The following is a 19,431-nucleotide window of genomic DNA, read 5'->3' as shown; positions in this document are numbered from 1 at the left end:
TGTTCGGTGTTGAAAGTCAACACCTCTCAGTCCACTAAATATCCTTATTGTAAATGGACAAAAATAGCAAGTCATTTAAAAATCATTCATATCCATTATTGGATTGTAATCACAACTGAATTACTCAAATTTCTGCATTTCACAAAATACATGCAATTTACTTTGATTACTAATTTTCAGGGATTTTCTTTCCAACAAGCACAAGATAAATCACTCATCTGTTTCACCAAAAGAATCTCATACTGATTAATATTGCAATATACTGTATTTCACCTGTCCGCATGTTTTGGTGCCTAACAACTTGGCTATAGCACAGAAGTTATTGTAGTAAGTGCCATGCAGAACTCTGAACAGCGAGGCTTCAGCTCCACTCCATTCCACATCAGAAAGTTCAGAAGTGAGCTTCATCTTAACAGGAGTTTGACATCTGGAGTTTGCCTCTGCATGAATAATAGTCTATAATTAGCAAAAGGGCATGGATTGAAAAATTATCAGACTAAAATGAAAAGATATACACACACACACCTTTGTATATTCAAACAAATGTTTATATACTTTTATTCTTTACTATGCCACGGACCTAATTAACTGCCATTCATTTTGAAGGGAGATACAGACACTCCCCAATTTATGCAATAGACGACTTGCGTAAACTCAAATTTACGTAAATTGTTCTATACTCAGTCCCTAGTTTGCAATTTCTACAACGTCTGAACACTCAAGTTTCCATCGGAAGGAAGCCAGCAATGGTGCGGTGCTTATTCAGAAGACTCCGTGCTGCAGAGAATGCCCCATCGACGATGTAATGGCAGCTTTGCTAACCTGGAAGGCCATGTGCCGCAGAAGGTTACACCATGGCCAAAGAAGTTGTAAATTTTGTTTAAAATATCAGACATCATAGAAATACAGAGGATATTGCCCAGCAACAAGCAACAAGGGCAAATATATATTGAATAAAGTATCCCCATTTAACTAAGGGAGAATTGGGGATTAAATTCAAGATTTGGCTGCAAAAATATCAAAACCTAAATGCAGGCTGATCTGTCAACATAGCAGCCAATTGACTTGTACAGCAAAACAGACAAGGTGACAAGAAACATGTCACACACATCTAAATGCTTAACTAAAGTCATTACAACATCACAACCAATAAGGATATGGATATTCTTATCATAGTTAGGAAGCTGCTTTTTGCTTGAAAACAAATGAAAGTTTAATGAGTTACTGTATAGATATCTTTGAAGGTGATTGCATCCACAGTAATTACATTATCTTCTGCTGAAACCTTAAACATTTGACAATTCGTATTTTACATTTTGTTAATCACTTCATGCAACTTTGCTATCTGTATTTTAACAAGCACCATTTTTTTTTTACTGATCACCCCAATGCTCACTAAGTTACACTGGCTTTCATCCCAGCAAGGAGTTCAAATCTCTCCAAAATCTTGTATCAATGTCATTTAAAAAAATTAATCAAATTTAATTCAATTTCTCTTACCAGAAGAGCTTGTGGTATCATCCTTTTTGTCCTCATCATCTTTGTCATTTATCTCACCACCAGTATCTGTCCCAGCCTCTCTGTCACTATCTGTATCCTTAGCCTCAGACGTGTTTATTGTTGGAGTGCTGGGTCGGCTTGTGCCGTTTGCATGGCGTCCTCTGCGACGGCCACCTGGACGTTTTGGTGGTGTTTTTATACGCTCGGCTGTTAAAGCCACTGCAAAATCTTTTGCTCCATCCTAAATAACATAATCGTATTACAAATTATGATTGTGTAATTCACCAAGGGTGTAGTATGGTGCACTTTGGAAAAAAATATTGCATTTATAAAGTGCTTTTATATTATCTAACAGATGCTGCTAATTACGCATAATGTTAGAGATGACGATAATTTTTCATCTGAGGAAGGACATTATTGCCATAGAGGGAGTGCAGAGAAGGTTCACCAGACTGATTCCTGGGATGTCAGGACTGTCTTATGAAGAAAGGCTGGATAGACTTGGTTTATACTCTCTAGAATTTAGGAGATTGAGAGGGGATCTTATAGAAACTTACAAAATTCTTAAGGGGTTGGACAGGCTAGATGCAGGAAGATTGCTCCCGATGTTGGGGAAGTCCAGGACAAGGGGTCACAGCTTAAGGATAAGGGGGAAATCCTTTAAAACCGAGATGAGAAGAACTTTTTTCACACAGAGAGTGGTGAATCTCTGGAACTCCCTGCCACAGAGGGTAGTCGAGGCCAGTTCATTAGCTATATTTAAGAGGGAGTTAGATGTGGCCCTTGTGGCTAAGGGGATCAGAGGGTATGGAGAGAAGGCAGGTACGGGATACTGAGTTGGATGATCAGCCATGATCATATTGAATGGCGGTGCAGGCTCGAAGGGCCGAATGGCCTACTCCTGCACCTAATTTCTATGTTTCTATCTGTAGAACTCGCGATGGCCATTGTATGGATCACAAAAAACAGGACCACGGTGAGTCTGGAAAATCTAGATGTCCTCATGTAGCGACCAAGAATATTGTGAAACAACAGGGTTATTTAGATTCCATTATCATGGCATGTATTTTTGGTGCTAGTCCTCATGGATTTTTCCTTAGATTACAATTGGTCAGTAATTTTAATATGCTGGTGAACTTCCCTATATCACGTCTAACTTTTACTTCAATCTAGGAGAATCTTGAAGTTGTGAAATTAAAATATTCTTTTAAAAAGGACAGACTTTCACATTTGTTTCAAGACACTTTACAGCCAATAAACCTTTGAAGAGTACTCAGTTATAATGCACAAAACATGAGAGCTATTTATCAATAGCAATCTCCCAAATAATGCTGTAGTGTTCCAGTAATATTTAAGTAACACTGACCATTGCATAGGTATTCACCAAAACATTGTGGATAATACACTCCTTTTCGTGAAAGTTATGCCATAGGATTTTTGCACTCTCTCAACAGAGAGGACACTATCAGTTTAATACATCAAAAAGTTAACATCTCAGTAATGTACTGAAATTAGCTTAGTCCTCAAACAGCTCAGGTGCTGCTCAAAGCATAAACTTCATAAATTAGGACCATAATAGGAACCACAATGCACAAATTATTATAGCTTCCCTCAGCATTTTAAAACCACAAGATAGAAAAGTGGATGCAAAAAACTTCTCACCAGAAACAAACAACAATCTGGTCCACATTGTTCTGTCTCTGCTCTGGTCTCAGGAGTTTTTCGTTTATATGTATTAGGAGTAGCATGAAAAGCTGGATCAGAAAGATAATCACCATAAATTTCTTGAACATTCATTAAAACAAGTTTATATCAAAACTTCAATAGAGATAACAAATGAATATTTATCTTTCTAGCAGAGACTGTTTAAAATTGCAAGAATAAGCCGTATAATGCCTCAACAGTCTTTTGTCATTTGTCAAGTGCCTTTAAGTCCCTCGAGTCCCTTAAGTACTGTTCTTGAAATTGAATTTTTTTTATTGGGTCCGACTGTGTTTGGAAGGAATAAATGCTTTATTAGGTCCGACTGTTTGGAAGGAATAAATGCTTTATTAAGTCCGACTGTGTTTGGAAGGAATAAATGCTTTATTAGGTCAGACTGATTTGGAAGGAATAAATGCTTTATTAGGTCCGACTGTGTTTGGAAGGAATAAATGCTTTATTAGGTCCGGCTGTGTTTGGAAGGAATAAATGCTTTATTAGGTCCGACTGTGTTTAGTCCACAAGTTCCGCTCATTTTGTGACTTCCGCTTAATGGACAGGTGTCGCTGATTGCGTAATTTCCGGTGAGTGCTGAGGTCACGCTGATTGCGGAAGTGCCGCTGACTGCGGAAGCCCCACAGTGGAGTAGATTCAAGAAAGTTTACTGTCATATATAGCGAGTGAGTGAGTGTCTGTGTTGGAATTGGTGGAGAGGTGGAATATGGCATTGGGGGACCAACCCTCCATGTGAAGCTGGGACCCAATGGGTCCCACTTAGTCTAGTTTAATTTAAAACAAATAAAATTATGGTCACTAGTCCCAAAGTGCTATCCCACTGGCATATCAACCAATTGTCCAATCTCATTTCCTAAGAAGAGGAAGAATCTCTACATATTGCTTCAGAGAACTTAAATTTTGCCCCATCTAAATCCTGAGCACTAAGGTACTTCCAGTCCACTATTACAAACGTATTACACCTACACCTATTTGTGATTTCCTCATGTATCTGATCTTCAAATTCCCCCTGCCTACTGGGGGACCATAGCATAATCCCATAAAAATGATACTCCATTTTTATTTCCATGTCTACCCATACACCCTTACTGAACATAACCCCCCTGGATGTCCTCTACTGTTGAAATTTCGCCGTAATAAATAATGCCTCAACCTCCTCTGTCATGCTGGAAGCATTAGCATCCTGAAGCAGTGAGCCGCCATGTGTATCCTTCTGTGCATCCTTCAACCATGTTTCCGTTACAACTGTTATATTAAAATCCCATGTGCCAATCCATTAATCTGCCTTACCCATGGGGGTTCTTGTATTCAAACAAGGGTTCCCAACCTGGGATAAATGTACCCCCAGTAAATTTCGCCTACCCAGTGGGTAAATTTGTTGATTCTGGATTTGTACATATTTTTTCTCATTGACAGACCGCGTTTGGTTCATCATTAGTTGTTCATAAATAAGTAAAATAACATTGTTATGTGCTATTAAAGTTGCCAGGGGTAAAGGGGACAAAAAAGGTTGGGAATCCCTGCATTAAAGTTAATACAATTTGGTGTATCAGCCTTCTTTTCTGCCCTCAACTGGGTTGCCCACTGAATTTGCTTCAACTTTCTCATTTGATACATTACTACTCTGCACCCCACTGTCCAACCAGACTAGTTTAAATTATCTCATACTAACAAACTTCACCACCGCCTCTGGTTCAGATGCAACCAGTTCATCTTGAATAGGTCAACTCTGCCCCAGAAGTGATCCCAGTGGTTCAAGTAGCTGAAGTCCTACAGCCTGTACCTTATTTGCCTTACCTTCACTCAACATGGTGGATTACTAATTCAGCAGATGAGAGAGGTGGTAATCTTAGAATTCTAATAGTATAGGGCAACATTTTGATCATCAAGTATAATTCCCCTGCTTTCTCTCCATAGCGTTGCAAATTATTCATTCTTAAGCATTTGCCTCTACTCGCCTTTTGAAAGTTATTTGATTAAATTCCAACAATCCTGCAGGCAATTAGTTCTGTATCGTAACAATTCTGGACAAAAGACCCACTTTGTAACTTTTTGCCCAAGATTTTAGCCATATTCTTGATCCTGGGCACTCAATTTACTCTAAGCCAATCATAATCTGTACACTTCTGATATATTTTCTCTACCTTCAGAACTCCAAGGCAAACACTTGCAGCAAATCAGGTTTAACTTTATTGCTGGAATCCCTCATTCCTGGTATGATCATAACAAATCTCTTCTAAACCTATTTTGGGACTTTAACATCCTTCCTAAAATACAAGTGACCACAATGTAATGGACTACTTCAGTTACGATCCAATCATTTTTTGTGTAGGCTCAGCATAAATTCTATGTACTCCATTTACAAATTACAGGATCCTATATATTTTACTAGCCATTTTTTCTAACGCTCAACATTTCAGAAATGTATGCATATATTTACATACCTCCGTTCCTGACATCCTTTAGAATTCCAACATTTGATTTTTTTTCCTACCAAAATGTTTCACTTTGCTTTATGTTTAAATTTTAACTGGAAATCTGTCCATTTAGTATGCCAGCATCACCTTGCAGTCCATTTCTATTGCCTTCACTGATATCCACTTTAAAACGTTGTGTCTCTCACAAATATAGAACATTTTACCTAGTCCACTGCATCCAACTGATGTAAGCAATGGAAGTAAAAAAGATATCAGCAGAAGCCTTGGGCAACAATTTACATTTCTCTCCTTTTCGCCTTCAAGCCAATTTCCTACCTAAGTTGTCACTCACTGTATCAAACAATTTCTGAAAATCCAATGCAACTAAATTACTGCATTCCTCTCATGAACAGCCTTTGATTTATTTTGATGAGGCAACAAAAGGGATAGTGAAGCATTAATTTTCCTTTATCAACTCAAATATCCAAGATTGCCTACTAACAGTTTTCCTGATTATTCCTTTTAAAAGCCTCCTACATTAGAATTTAAACTCTCTAGCCTTTAGATAACTGGCAATCCCTTTTTGAAGAAAGATAATATAATTGCTATTACCTCCTATAGATCCAAGGAGGACTGGAAGAATGTGACAAGCCCTTTTGCAACCTCCAACTGAACCACTTTGGCAAAAAAAGGATGAAACACATCTAAACTAGGGGATGTGTATATGTAAGCATTGCATGCCTTTTTAATACCTTTTCCTTTCAATGTTCAAAGGTAGACAAAAGTGCTAGAGAAACTCAGCGGGTGCAGCAGCATCTATGGAGCGAAGGAAATAGGCAATGTTTCGGGCCGAAACCCTTCTTCAGAATCTTCAGTGCTAAATTTAAGTATTCCAACTATATCTTCTGCCTCCAGACATGGATTATACACCCAAACTTTTATTTTACCATCCTTGCATTTAAATTTGTATATCCTTTGAACATTAACTCACTATCTCCTCTTACTCCTTTGTCATCTTACTTTCCTTGTCTTTCCCCCTCAGCTTCCTGTATTCATCAGTTATACCCACAGATCATTTTCGAGAAATCTAGTTGGCAGACGTATGATTGCGAGATTCAAATGTGCTGTACGATTTTCCAGTCAAACAAATGTGCTTTATTTTACTCGTGCCACACCTATTTCAGATCCGATGTGCTCCGATAGCTACAGATATAATTGGACATACAATATTTATTGAGATTAAATATGCAGATTGCAGCCAACAAGATAATACTGTACTCACGATGCAGGAAACAATCATATTTGAAGCAACGTCTGCAGAAGAGAGTATGGAAAGAGTGCAAGCTCTGTTCACGTTGAACTGATTTCGCATTTGGCCCATCAATATTTGGTGTGCACTCTGGAGGAAGTGCTCCCGGAAGCTGCTGCTCAGTCAGTTCCTTGTACCTTAAAAATAACAAAATAAATAAAGTTCCAGTGCCTACATTGTAAAACTTTATCCTTTAATGGAATTCCTCACAACAGTAACAAATCAGAACTTCTCACATATTTCTATTCGCCCTGTGGAAAAGATGACAGAATTAACTAATTTACCTCTGCGAAAGAGATGCACTGCAAAATCAATAATATCAATGATTCATTATTTGGGGATAACTTTTCAAAGAACACCATCAAACTCTACTTAAAAGTGTTGAAATCCAAGTGGGAAATCCATTATTTACACATCTATAGAACGTTACATTTTTGTTTTCATAAAAAATTACATGCCCCTTAAACAGCAACTACATCCTTTATGGTAATGTTGAAACACAAAATAGTTTTTTCCAGCAAAATCGAAAATATTTGAAAATACTACTGATGGTAGTAGATTCACTTCACACTACCTCGGAAAAGCAGCCAATATAATCAAAGACTTGTACTACTCCAGTCATTTCTTCTTCTCCCTGCTCTCGCCTGACAGAAGGTAGAAGCTTGAAACACAAGAGCTCAATTATGTAATCTCATAACTGCAATGGTACTTACTTTTCCTTCAGCTCCTCCGGTGTACCTTTATCTGGGAACATGGATGAAATTGCTTCAAAGATCTTGTCACAGGGTTTTTTTTTCCCTTCATCACATTCTTTAACTATGGAAGAAGAAATAAATGATATTAGGTTCCATGGTTTAAGTACTGGATAAAATGTACCATCCACATTATTAGTTGAGAAAATTATCATGCTAATAATAAATCAAGAAACAAGTGAAAATACATGATCTACACATAATTATACTAATGGTTAAATGCAAGCTCAATCAAAATTGTGGTTCAGGAAGCAAACTTTTGTGCTTCAGGCATTAAGAAACTAAGGAATATACAACATCGACAAATCATAAAAAATGATTTGCAGTAAGATAAATACAAAACCAGGCTTTGCTTTGGAAGGCATTTTTTGTGACAATTCAAAACAAATCTTCTCTTCCTATTGATCTGCTCTTCTCTTTTCAAATTGCCCGATTTCATTTGTTTCAAATTCTTTGATAAAATGCAATGGAGTTAGTTCGTAAAATGGGTCATTTTACATCCTATCATTCTTTGCATAAAATGACAATCTTGCAATTATATATAAAATGCCCCAAAATACTTCAGTCAATCAGGAATTTAAGATGCAAGCACCTTAAAAGTTACTTAGCTACTAAACCGCTCAGATCAAGACATGCAACAAATACTGAGGAACGGACCAGTTATTTTTTTTCTCTTATGCTCAATGTTGAAGTTATGATGCTTCATTCCTGACTTTTGAACCAGAGAAACTTTGTTTATTCAGAAATCATTGGATTTTTGAAATTTCTTCTTAACTAGAGGCTTCTGCTCCAGTTCTCCTTCTCACTTGGTTCCCAGTAGGATTAATTTGCATTCTTTCTCAGTTCAAATAGCCATTAAAACTGCATACTCTTATCCTGGGCATAACTAAAGTTTTTGCAAAACTTTACCACTTTACCGTACATTTGCAGTCAGTGCCTATTTAGAAAAATATGTAACTACATCGTATTTAACTGCAAACTATCTAGGATTTAGGTACTTGACCACACGTGTTCCACCCACAATTCCTCAGCACTTCATAATATACTTTTATTAATTGTTTACTTTATACACACCTCTTTTCCAAGTCCAGTCTTTTGCAGTTTAGCAACACTTCTCCCTGACTACTATTCACAGCCATTTGTTGGGTTTCAAGAGATTTGAAGTACCTATATCCATGTACAAATCATCTCCATAAACATTTCAAGAACAAAAGGACTCCCCATCATTGGGATAAAACATTAATACTTAAATACAACATGTTAGTAGTTTATTAGCTGTCAGCTAACTACTTTTCCTTCTATAGTGTTATGTTTCTGAATTTATCTTTAGCATGCCTATTTAGAAACAGAAGTACTCACTTACCATCCATATTAATCTCCTGATAATCTTTTCTGGACTCATTGGTTTCTTCTTTGATATCACTTCCATCCGTCTTCTCAGATTTATTCTCCTGATCCTCCTCCTCGTCTTCATCCTCCTCTTCATTATCACTGTACTGTGTCAGAGCATTTACCAGCTCTACAAAGATCTCATCATTGATAAAACCACATTCTGCAGCATTAAGAAAACATTACAACAATAGTGTGAGCCAAATGAAATTGACAATTTCAAAATCCTCCAGTAATTATATTAACATGTTTTTGGTACTACATAAAAATGAGGGTTCTTTTTTTACTGAACGGTCAATCGAGCTGAGAGGTGCAGAGTTGAAGTTCTGCATCATTTATAGATGCAGGTTTGTAGGTTAATTGGCTGCAGTAAAAATGATAAATTGTCCCTAGTATACATGGATCGCTGGTCGGCGAGGACTCAGTGGCCGAAGGTCCTGTTTCTGCGTTGTATCTCTAAACTAAACTAAGCATGACAACTGATATTTCCCCCCACGTGCAACATATAAACGAAAAACAAGATGCGTACTTGGGGAAACATAGAAACGTAGAAAATAGGTGCAGGAGTAGGCCATTTGCCCCTTTGAGATCATCCTAAATCAGCACCCCATGAAAAACAAGCAATTAAGAGGCAATTTATTACTTGGGAGGCGATTCATTACTGCAAAATACCTTAGCTCTCATTAGTATCAAACAAAACTAGTACAATCCATCCAATTAAAAAAACAATGCAAAAGTACTAAGACATGGTCAATAATGTGAAAGGCTGCGAGTTAAGATCTTAAAGAATCATAAAAATGTGCGAAACAGAAACAGATCCTTTAAGCCTACGCTTTCTCTACCAGCTGTGATGCATATCTACACTAATCCCATTTGTCCGATTTAGACCAATATCCTTCTGCCTCTCTGATCCAAGTACCTGTTCAAACATCTTTTAAACTTTAACAAAAAATAGACTGCTGGAGGTACTTAGCGGGTCAGACAGCATCTGTGGAGGGAAATGGAAATACAATGTTTTGGGTCGGAACCCTTCATCAGTCTGAAGGCAGTAGAGAAACTAGATGATTTTCTGAAGAAGTCAAAAAAGCAACATGACAGATATAAAATTGGCATGCTACCATAGTAGCAGATGGAAAGACTTACCTCTGTCTCCATGCACTTTTCCATCATAATTTTTTATGAGTTCTTCTATGAAGGTCCCATCCTGATCCAAAATTTCATCACCCATGTAAGGAATGTTATGTAAAACAGTTTCATCCTCCACCTTAAATTTAAGAGAAGGTTCCTTTGATATAAATGTTAAAATAGCATACCACGCATCCTGTTCATCTCAGCACTCGTAATTAGTGCAGAATTCAGAATCTGTAATGTACTGAATCTTTGCTTGCTTCCCCCAATGCCATGAAATAGCTATCATCCAACGATTTAGGGAAGTATGAATTATACAAGGTGTACAAAGCCTCAGAAGAATAATTCAGTAATAACAAAGTCAAACCTAAAGTAACAACATTTTTCATTGAAAAAGGTCATAGTTCAAACTTTAACCCCCAGTTTTATTGCCATGTTCATCACAAAATGTATTTAGTCCTTATGAAACGTTTTAGTTATTAACAGTTAGTGTACAATAATCAGCACCTACATTTTACAGTTAGAACACAAATATAATTTAAAATTTTCATTGCACCCAACCACCTCCTCCCCGTAAGAATAGAATTTCTGAATGTATTCCAAAAGAAAATTGTAAAATTATTATTCACTTGTCCAGATCACATACCATGAAATTTTGCTGAAGAGGAGACCATGAATACATAACTGGGATTGAGGCAACTGCATTCAAGGTCTTCAGGGGGATTATCTGCTTTGGAAACTCAGGAAATCCACTCTCCACAGTACACTGGAAATAAACAGAAGTATCAAATCACAAGTGATCAAATTACTATTTCAACTCAGCTAACCAGAATGGTAAACTGTAGATAGTTTTTGAAAGTATAGAAATATCAAGCATTTGGGTTACCAAAACCAAACCAGTTTTGCTGGTCTAAACTCACAGCTCGTACTCAAAGAACTCAAGCAGGGAATTAGGAAGGTCAGTAGAAGAGTCAAAGAAATGCGATTGGTAAATTGGGTTAAAGAGAATCCCAATGATATGTATGCACACATTGAAAACAAGAGGGTAATAGACGGTAGAACCACTCATGGATAAAAGAGGACACGGACATGGAGGATAATGAGATCAGTGTGCAGTATACAATTACAATAGGTGACATTTCAGGTTGAGACCCTTCTTCGAATCACGCAAGATAAAGATGGTGATGTTGGGTCTCTTGAAATGCCATTCAGGTGGATAAGTCCCAGGACCTGGTGTAATTTATCTCATATAATTGGAGAAGCAAGGGAGGAGATGGCTGGGAACTTGACAAAGATCTTTGTGTCCTCTCTAGCCACAGGCAAGGTCCCAGAGGACTGGAAAGAAGCCAATATTGTTCCTTTGTTTAAGAAGGAAAATAGGGATAATCTAGGATACAAGTCAGTGAGCCTTACATCAGTGATAGGGAAAATATTGTAGAGTATTCTTAGGGACAGAATGTACTTGAATTTGAATAGGCCAACCAGGGATAGTCAATAGGACTTTGTGCATCACAGGACTCGTCTTACAAACTTGATGAGAGTGTTTTGAGGATGTGATAAAGATGAGGGTAGGGCAGAGGATGTTGTTTACATGGACTTTAAGGCTTCTGGCAAAGTCCCTCATGGTAGGCTGAACCAGAAGATTAAAGTTGCATGGCAAGTTGGTAGTTTTGATTCAGAAGTGGCTCACCTAAAGATGACAGGGTAAGGGTATTAGCGACCAGTGGCGTTCGCAGCGACTGGTGCTGAAACGTCTTGTTTGTAATAATTTTTTTTTTTTTTTTAATGACTTGGATGGGTTGATTAGTAAGTTTGCAGCCGACCCGTGAGGTGTTGTTCTTTGGGATATCAAATGCAAAGGGAAAGTATGCAGTTAAAGGCAAAACCCTTAACAGTAATAATTCTCAGAGGGATCTTGGTGTCCAAGCTTTCTGAAATTAGCAACATAAAAGTAGATAGCGTAGTAAAGAAGGCATATGGTATGCTTGCCTTGAATTGGTCAGGACTTTGACTACAAGAGATTGGAAGTAATGTTGCTGATTTGTAAAAAGTTGGATAAACTGCATTCAGAATATTGTAAGCAGTTGTTTGCTCCATTTCTGGAAAGGGTACAGAAGAGATTTTCCAGAATGCTGTCTGGATTGGAAGGCATTAGCTAAAACGAGGTTAGATGAACTTGGATGGTTTTCTCTGGGGATTCGGAGACTATGGGGAGACCCGATAGAAGTTTATAAAGTTATGCAAGGCATTGACAGGAGAGGCATTCAGAACCTTTATCCCAGGATACAAATGTCAAATACTAGGCATAGCTTCATGGTCACTAGAGGAAAGTTTAAAGATATGCAGGACACTTTTTTGTTTGAGTGTTGTAGGTGCCTGAAATGTTCTACTAGCAATATGCCATTAGGAATACCTTCTTTTTCTTTTCATTAGACAAGCATTAATGTCAAATGCTCTGCTAAAATGATCCACAAGCACTTTGTCACTTCAACGTCATTTATCACCGATCTGCATAATACCGTTTTCCCATGACTCTAAACCATCTGTTAAACTATACCTGCTTTTCTGTGTCTCTAGTACTATGCAGCTTGTCATTTATCCATTGCGGAATACCCAACTAGTTACATAATTGCTGAGTTGAAATTGGCTTGCAACATACAAATTCGAAATATGTCGTGACTCGTTATCAAGCAAATTGTGAAATAACAATTAACGCTTCACTCAAGTAGATTCTGTCCTCTGCCTTATATTAGTAGCTGTTACGAGTACAGACCTATTAAATTTGTAGTATATCTGTATGTTGGGAAACTTACAATGATAGCCTAGGCATTTTATTGTTCTTTTTGCAGGAAGGTGAAGGAAAGGTAGGCAGAAAGAGACACAGAAACAGTACAGTATTAAGCAGGTAGAAGGAAAAAGACTGACCTGACAAATCGTTTGTAAACAATTATAGTAAAACATTAGACTGGCATTAAATGTTAAGTGATTGGAAGAGCTTCGGGAGTGAGTTGAAATGCTCTGGAGGTGTAATAAAGATATGGTTCAAGCAGCTCTCCGAAAAAAATTATATATGTATTTCTCCTAAATGGACAAAGGCAGTTTCAATCAACCTCATTCTTCTGACCCTTCCAAGGGGAAAGGAAAAACAAGAGTCTGTACTAAACTAATGTTAGTGTGTTCAGTGAAGTCTTGATGATATCAAATATGCTCTGTATTACTAGAATTGGACTTTAGGTTTAAGTTTATTATTGTCACATGTACAGTGAAAAGCTTTGTTTTGCATGCCATCAAAATAGATTAGATATTTCATACATAAATACAATCGTCAAACTCGGGTACAATAGAGCAAACGGGAGGATACAGAGTGCAGAATATAGTTCTCAGCACTGTAGCGCATCAATTTCATAAATAAAGTCCAATGGGGTAGAGGTGAATTAAACAGTCCCCTTGTATAAGGACCATTCAGAAGCCTGATATAAGAGGGGAAGAAGCTGTTCGAGTCTGGTGGTGCATGTTTTCTAACGTCTGTGCATGGCAGAGTAACTGAAGGGGAATGACTGAGATGAGACAAGGAGAGGACAAGGATAAAGAATAACAGGAATAGTTTACTAGGCGCAAAGCAATACAGTTAATAAAGTCAATATTCCCTCTAATGTCACATCATAGAACCAAAATACTTATCAATATATTTTTTATATTTGATTAAACCTTTGGATGCTGTGAACCTTTAATCTCCGTTTATACGCAAAATTCTAAAATACAAGGATAAATAAATACAGCAGTTTCCTCAGAACAAAGTAGTCAAACTACTTGAAATTTGTCAACTACCCCCAGCGAGCACAACAAAAGCACTATTTATTTCATTTCTAAAATACAAATAAACTAAATCAATTCTGATATAAAAAATTAAGTGTAGGTAAATTAATTGGCTATTAAGTATTGCGTGCAATAATTATGCAACTTCTCTCGACAGAAGTATGGCATTTAAAGAGCCGTGCAATCACTAACACGCTTTAATAATGACCAAATTTCCTTTACCCTGTCTTACAAATGTATTATACCTCTCTGGTACCACGCATCGTGCTCACTGTCATAATGTGAACAGGCTGTATCCGGTGCTGATTCCAATCTTGGTTCAATATTTCAGTTTTTTCTTTGATTTTCTGGCGATTTGCACTGAACATACTCTGTGAAGAGAATCAGGGTTTATTTTAATTCCATTTATTTTGATATAGACCACAAATCAAACTTGATCAATGCATATTACCTGTATCCAGACTCCATGCAATATAACGGGAAAATGGACCACATACAAATAGAGCATCACAAAAAACATGTTGAAAGTCAACAAATTACATGCAGGAAAAATAATTTGAGCAGGTGTACAATCCTGTCCCTGTCTGTGCATATAATCATACTGCTCGAAAAAACGACACTTACAGTAACATTTTTACATATTCCTGTAGAAATTTATCCCATGAAGTCGAAAATCGCCTTATGTGAAAAATTCATGCATTATTTCTCCAGTCATTAATCAAAATGTTCAAAAATTTCAAATAACTTAGAAATTCGGCTGGCTTTGTCTGATGATGTGATGACGTCACAATGGCTGCACGTTGTGTTCACATGCAGCGAGTGACGTCGCCCACTCACTTTTTGCAGCCCGCTCACTCGCCCTCCTCCTCCCCCCCCCATCTTCCTCTCCCCCATCATTTCTCGACATTACTGAAAATGTTTAAAGATAGCAAAATACTTTGAATTTAAACAAGAAGTTCTCGCTGATGACATCACCCCCCCCCCCCCCCCCCCCCCGTTAATCAAACGACGGTACTGGAGATGAAGTCGGGCCCTGGACTGAAGCGGCCAAACTCGCGGTCCTTTGGTCGACGCCCGCCCGCCGCCTCGCTCTGAGACCTCGGGTCGATGCCCACCCGCGGCCTCCCTCGAATCCAATTTTCGCCCTCTGCCCTCTCCCTCCGTCTCTGCACCTACCCCCGCAACCGCGCATTGAGGGGACTTGGACTAGTATCTAATAAAACCAGAAAATAGTTGTAAATACTCCACATGGCAGCTCGCTACTGCCTGGAAAAATACTAAACTTCAGATTGTTGATACTCCATCAAAACTGAAATCTAGTTTGTTATCAAATTTCAGAATAGTGCTCCCCAACACTCTTTACCCAAAATACTAAATTTAGTATAACATGACACTGGGATTCACAATTTCCAAAAACATCTCCAAAATAGGGAAAGAGATACAAAATGCTGGAGTAACTTAGCACGTCAGGCAGCATCTCCGGAGAAAACGTATATCCTTCTTCAGACTGAAAGGCAGAGAAAGCCAGAAGAAAACAGGGCCAGCAACAGGTGACCTAAGGATAGACAGAGTCCAAAGTAAATAACCATTTACCCAAACTCTATTTCTTCCCTTTTCTTTCACAGTCCAGATGAGTCAGAATTGCCTTAATCTACTTTGTGTAATTGGAGCAGCAGAATTCCCTCCGCCCCTCAAAAAGCTTTTCCTCCTACATGCTCATCGCCGACTTGGGAATACTAACTACCACTCCCCACCCACCCACCTTATGTCATCTTTTATTTGATGGTGTTCAGTGAAATCAACCAACTTTGATCAATGGGGTAAGGTTAGGTAAGGGGGAGGTACAGCTAGACCTGGGTGTCCTTGTACACCGGTCACTGAAAGTTGGCGTGCAGGTACAGCAGGCAGTGAAGAAAGCTAATGGAATGTTGGCCTTCATAACAAGAGGATTTCTGTATAGGACTAAAGCGGTTCTTTTGCAGTTGCATAGGGCTCTAGTGAGACCACATCTGGAGTATTGTGTACAGTTTTGGTCTCCTAATTTGAGGAAGGACATCCTTGTGATTGAGGCAGTGCAGCGTAGGTTCACGAGATTGATCCCTGGGATGGCGGGACTGTCATATGAGGAAAGATTGAAAAGACTAGGCTTGTATTCACTGGAGTTTAGAAGGATGAGGGGGATCTTATAGAAACATATAAAACTATAAAAGGGCTGAACAAGCTAGATGCAGGAAAAATGTTCCAATGTTGGGCGAGTCCAGAACCAGGGGCCACCGTCTTAGAATAAAGGGGAGGTCATTTAAGACTGAGGTGAGAAAAATATTTCACCCAGAGAGTTGTGAATTTATGGAATTCCCTGCCACAGAAGGCAGTGGAGGCCAAATCACTGGATGGATTTAAGAGTTAGATAGAGCTCTAGGGACTAGTGGAGTCAAGGGATATGGGGAGAAGGCAGGCACGGGTTATTGAGAGGGGACGATCAGCCATTATCACAATGAATGGCGGTGCTGGCTCGAAGGGCCGAATGGCCTCCTTCTGCACCTATTTTCTATGTTTCTATGTTTTAATTCATTCCTGAACTGTGACCAATACTTGGCGTGTGGTAGTGCATTTTCTTTTTAGTTATGTGAATACAGGAATGAAGATGTAACAGGCCAGCTTTTATTGCCAGAATCTAACTTTGAACTGAGAAAAGCATTAGGGGTCAACTACACTGGCACATCTGAAGTCACGTGTATAGGCCACATTAGGTACGGATGACAGATTTCCTCCTCCCTACAGTCAAGTCAAAAGTTTATTGTCACATGCACAAGTACAATGAGTTATAGATATAATTAAATATCTAGTTCGCAGCAGCATTAATTTAGTTTATTATTATCATGTGTAATAAGGTACAGCAAAAAACTTTTGTTTGCATGCTATGCAGTCAAAGATACGACTATATACAAATACAATCAAACCCTCCACAGTGCTAAGATGAAGGAGGCAATATTTAGTGCAAGATAAAGTTCCAATAAAATATAGTTCAAAAGTCTCGAATGAGGTACATAGAAGATCAGGACTGCACAGCAACTGATGAGAGGACCGTTCAATTGTTTGATAACAACTGGGAAGAAATTGTCCCTGGATCTGCAGGTATGCGTTTTCAGTCTTCTATATTACTTGCCCGATGGGAGGAGGAGTGATCGGGGTGAACTTGTCCTTGATTATACTGGTGGCCTTGCCATGGCAGCGTTAAGTGTAGATGGAGTCAATAGAAGGGAGAATGGTTTACATGAAGGTCTGGATAGACCTTTGAACTACCTTTTATTGGGCTTCTAAGGAAGTAGTAGCATTGGTGTGCTTTCTTGGTCATTGCATCAATTTGGTTGGTCTAGGACAAATTGCTGGTGATATTTATTCCTAGGAACTTGAAGCTTTTGACCATCTCTACTTCGGCAGCTGAAGTCAATCACAATCTCTTTGTATTGCTGGCATTGAGGGAGAAGTTGTTGTCTTGGCACCAAGTTACAAAGTTCTCAACCTCCTTGCTGTACTATTTCATCATTATTTGATATCCGGCCCACTACAGTGGTGTATTATACGTGCATTACATACACATAGACTCAAACACATAAAAAACATATAATCTCCTAGCAAGAGGACTGCAAAAAACAGCAGGAAACAAAAACAGGTCTATGGCAGTGCAAGGGGTGGACCATGGTATTCCATTGTTGAAGTAGATTTAATGCAGGTCGTTTCAAGAACTAGATTGTTGTCAGAAAGTAGCAGTCCTGAACCTGGTGGTGTAAGCCTTCAGGCTTCTGTACGTCCTGTCTGATGGAAGCAGTGAGGAGAGGACATGGCCTGGATGGTGGATATCCTGGGTGATAGATGCCTCCTCCTCAAAGCAGTTTCTCATGTAGATACTTTCAAATGGAGGGGAGGGCTTTTCTTATGATTGACTGGGCTGAGTCCACCCCTCTCTGCATTCTTGCATTCCTCAGGGTTGGACGCCATACCAAGATTTGATGCAACCAGTAAGGATACTTTTTATAGTACATCTGAGGAAGTTTGTTAGAGTATTTAATGACATACTGAATCTCTTTAAACTTCTAAAAAAAAAAGTAGAGGCACGTGCACACCCTTTTCCTGATTTCAGTTATGTGCTGGCCATCCGAGATGTTAATATCCAGAAATGTGAACCAGCCGATTCCCCCACAACCAACCCACCAATGAAAACTGACATGTGGTTTATCAACTTCCACATTCCGAAGTCAATGGTTAGTTCCTTGATCTTGTTGGCGTTGAGCAAAGGATTTCTGTTGCGACCCCACTCAAAACAGATATTCCATCTCTCCTGTACACCGACTCATTACCACTGGTAATGCAGCCAACCACAGTGATGTGAATGACAAATTTACAGATGGCATTGGAGCTCTGCTTATCCACAGTCAATGGGTGTAGAGATAGTAGAGCAGGGAGATAAACACAGAGCCTTGATGGCCAATGAGGTGATGTTTAACTGATCCGCACTGATTGAGATCTGACGAGGAGGAAGGCAAGAATCCAGTTGCAGAGGGAGTTACAGACGCCAAAGTCTTGAAATTTGGTGATGAGTTTGGAGGATACATCAGTGTTGAGTGCCAAGCTGCAGTCAATAAACAGTCTGAAGAAGGGTTTCGGCCCGAAACGTTGCCAATCTCCTTCGCTCCATAGATGCTGCTGCACCCGCTGAGTTTCTCCAGCATTTTTGTGTACCTTCGATTTTCCAGCATCTGCCGTTCCTTCTTAAACACAGCACCCTCCATAATGTTTGGGACTAAGACCCATCATTTATTTATTTGCCTCTGTGCTGCACAATTTGAGATTTGTAATAAAGAAATTTAAATCAAAAAAATCATATGTTGTTAGTGAACATTGTCAGATTTTATTAAAGGGTATTTTTACACATTTTGGTTTCACCATGTAGAAATTACAGTTGTGTTTATACATAAGCCCGCCCCCCCTCCCCCCCATTTCAGGGCACCATCATATTTGGGACACATGGCTTCACAGGCATTTGCAATTGCTCAGGTGTGTTTAATTGCCGCCTTAATGCAGGTATAAGAGTGCTCCCAGTACATAGTCTTTCTATCGCCTTTGGAAACTTTTATTGCTGTTTATCAACATGAGGACCAAAGTTGTGCCAATGAAAGTCAAAGCCATTATGAGACTGAGAAACAAGAATAAAACTGTTAGAGACATCAGCCAAGGCTTACCAAAATCAACTGTTTGGAACATAATTAAGAAGAGAGCACTGGTGAGCTCACTAATCGCAAAGGGACAGGCAGGCCAAGGAAGATCTCCACAGCTGATGACAGAAGAATTCTCTCTATAATAAAGAAAAATCCCCAAATACCCATCCGACAGATCAGAAATACTC

The 19,431-nt window shown here is 38.8% G+C and overlaps 1 protein-coding gene across 7 annotated transcripts in view; it reads right to left on the bottom strand.

Moving 5' to 3' along the window:
* ezh2 (enhancer of zeste 2 polycomb repressive complex 2 subunit) overlaps window positions 1–19,431 on the bottom strand; it is a 53,115-nt gene that overhangs the window by 18,112 nt on the left and 15,572 nt on the right. For 6 of the 7 annotated variants that reach the window (XM_033050277.1, XM_033050318.1, XM_033050310.1 and 3 more), the window contains 9 exons: window positions 14,273–14,398; window positions 10,858–10,977; window positions 10,227–10,347; window positions 9,058–9,246; window positions 7,656–7,758; window positions 6,916–7,079; window positions 3,163–3,254; window positions 1,501–1,741; window positions 274–440 (listed from right to left, as the gene is read on the bottom strand). In XM_033050277.1, coding sequence (XP_032906168.1) covers window positions 274–440; window positions 1,501–1,741; window positions 3,163–3,254; window positions 6,916–7,079; window positions 7,656–7,758; window positions 9,058–9,246; window positions 10,227–10,347; window positions 10,858–10,977; window positions 14,273–14,398 — 1,323 coding nt within the window. Of the gene's footprint in view, window positions 1–273; window positions 441–1,500; window positions 1,742–3,162; window positions 3,255–6,915; window positions 7,080–7,655; window positions 7,759–9,057; window positions 9,247–10,226; window positions 10,348–10,857; window positions 10,978–14,249; window positions 14,399–19,431 lie in introns of those variants that run through there. The other variant, XM_033050329.1, reaches the window with a different exon arrangement.

The sequence above is a fragment of the Amblyraja radiata genome, chromosome 2 (assembly GCF_010909765.2).
Source record: "Amblyraja radiata isolate CabotCenter1 chromosome 2, sAmbRad1.1.pri, whole genome shotgun sequence".
Taxonomy (NCBI): Eukaryota; Metazoa; Chordata; class Chondrichthyes; order Rajiformes; family Rajidae; genus Amblyraja; species Amblyraja radiata.
The sequence above is the reverse complement of the archived record's forward strand: the minus strand, read 5'-3'. Positions and strand labels throughout refer to the sequence as shown.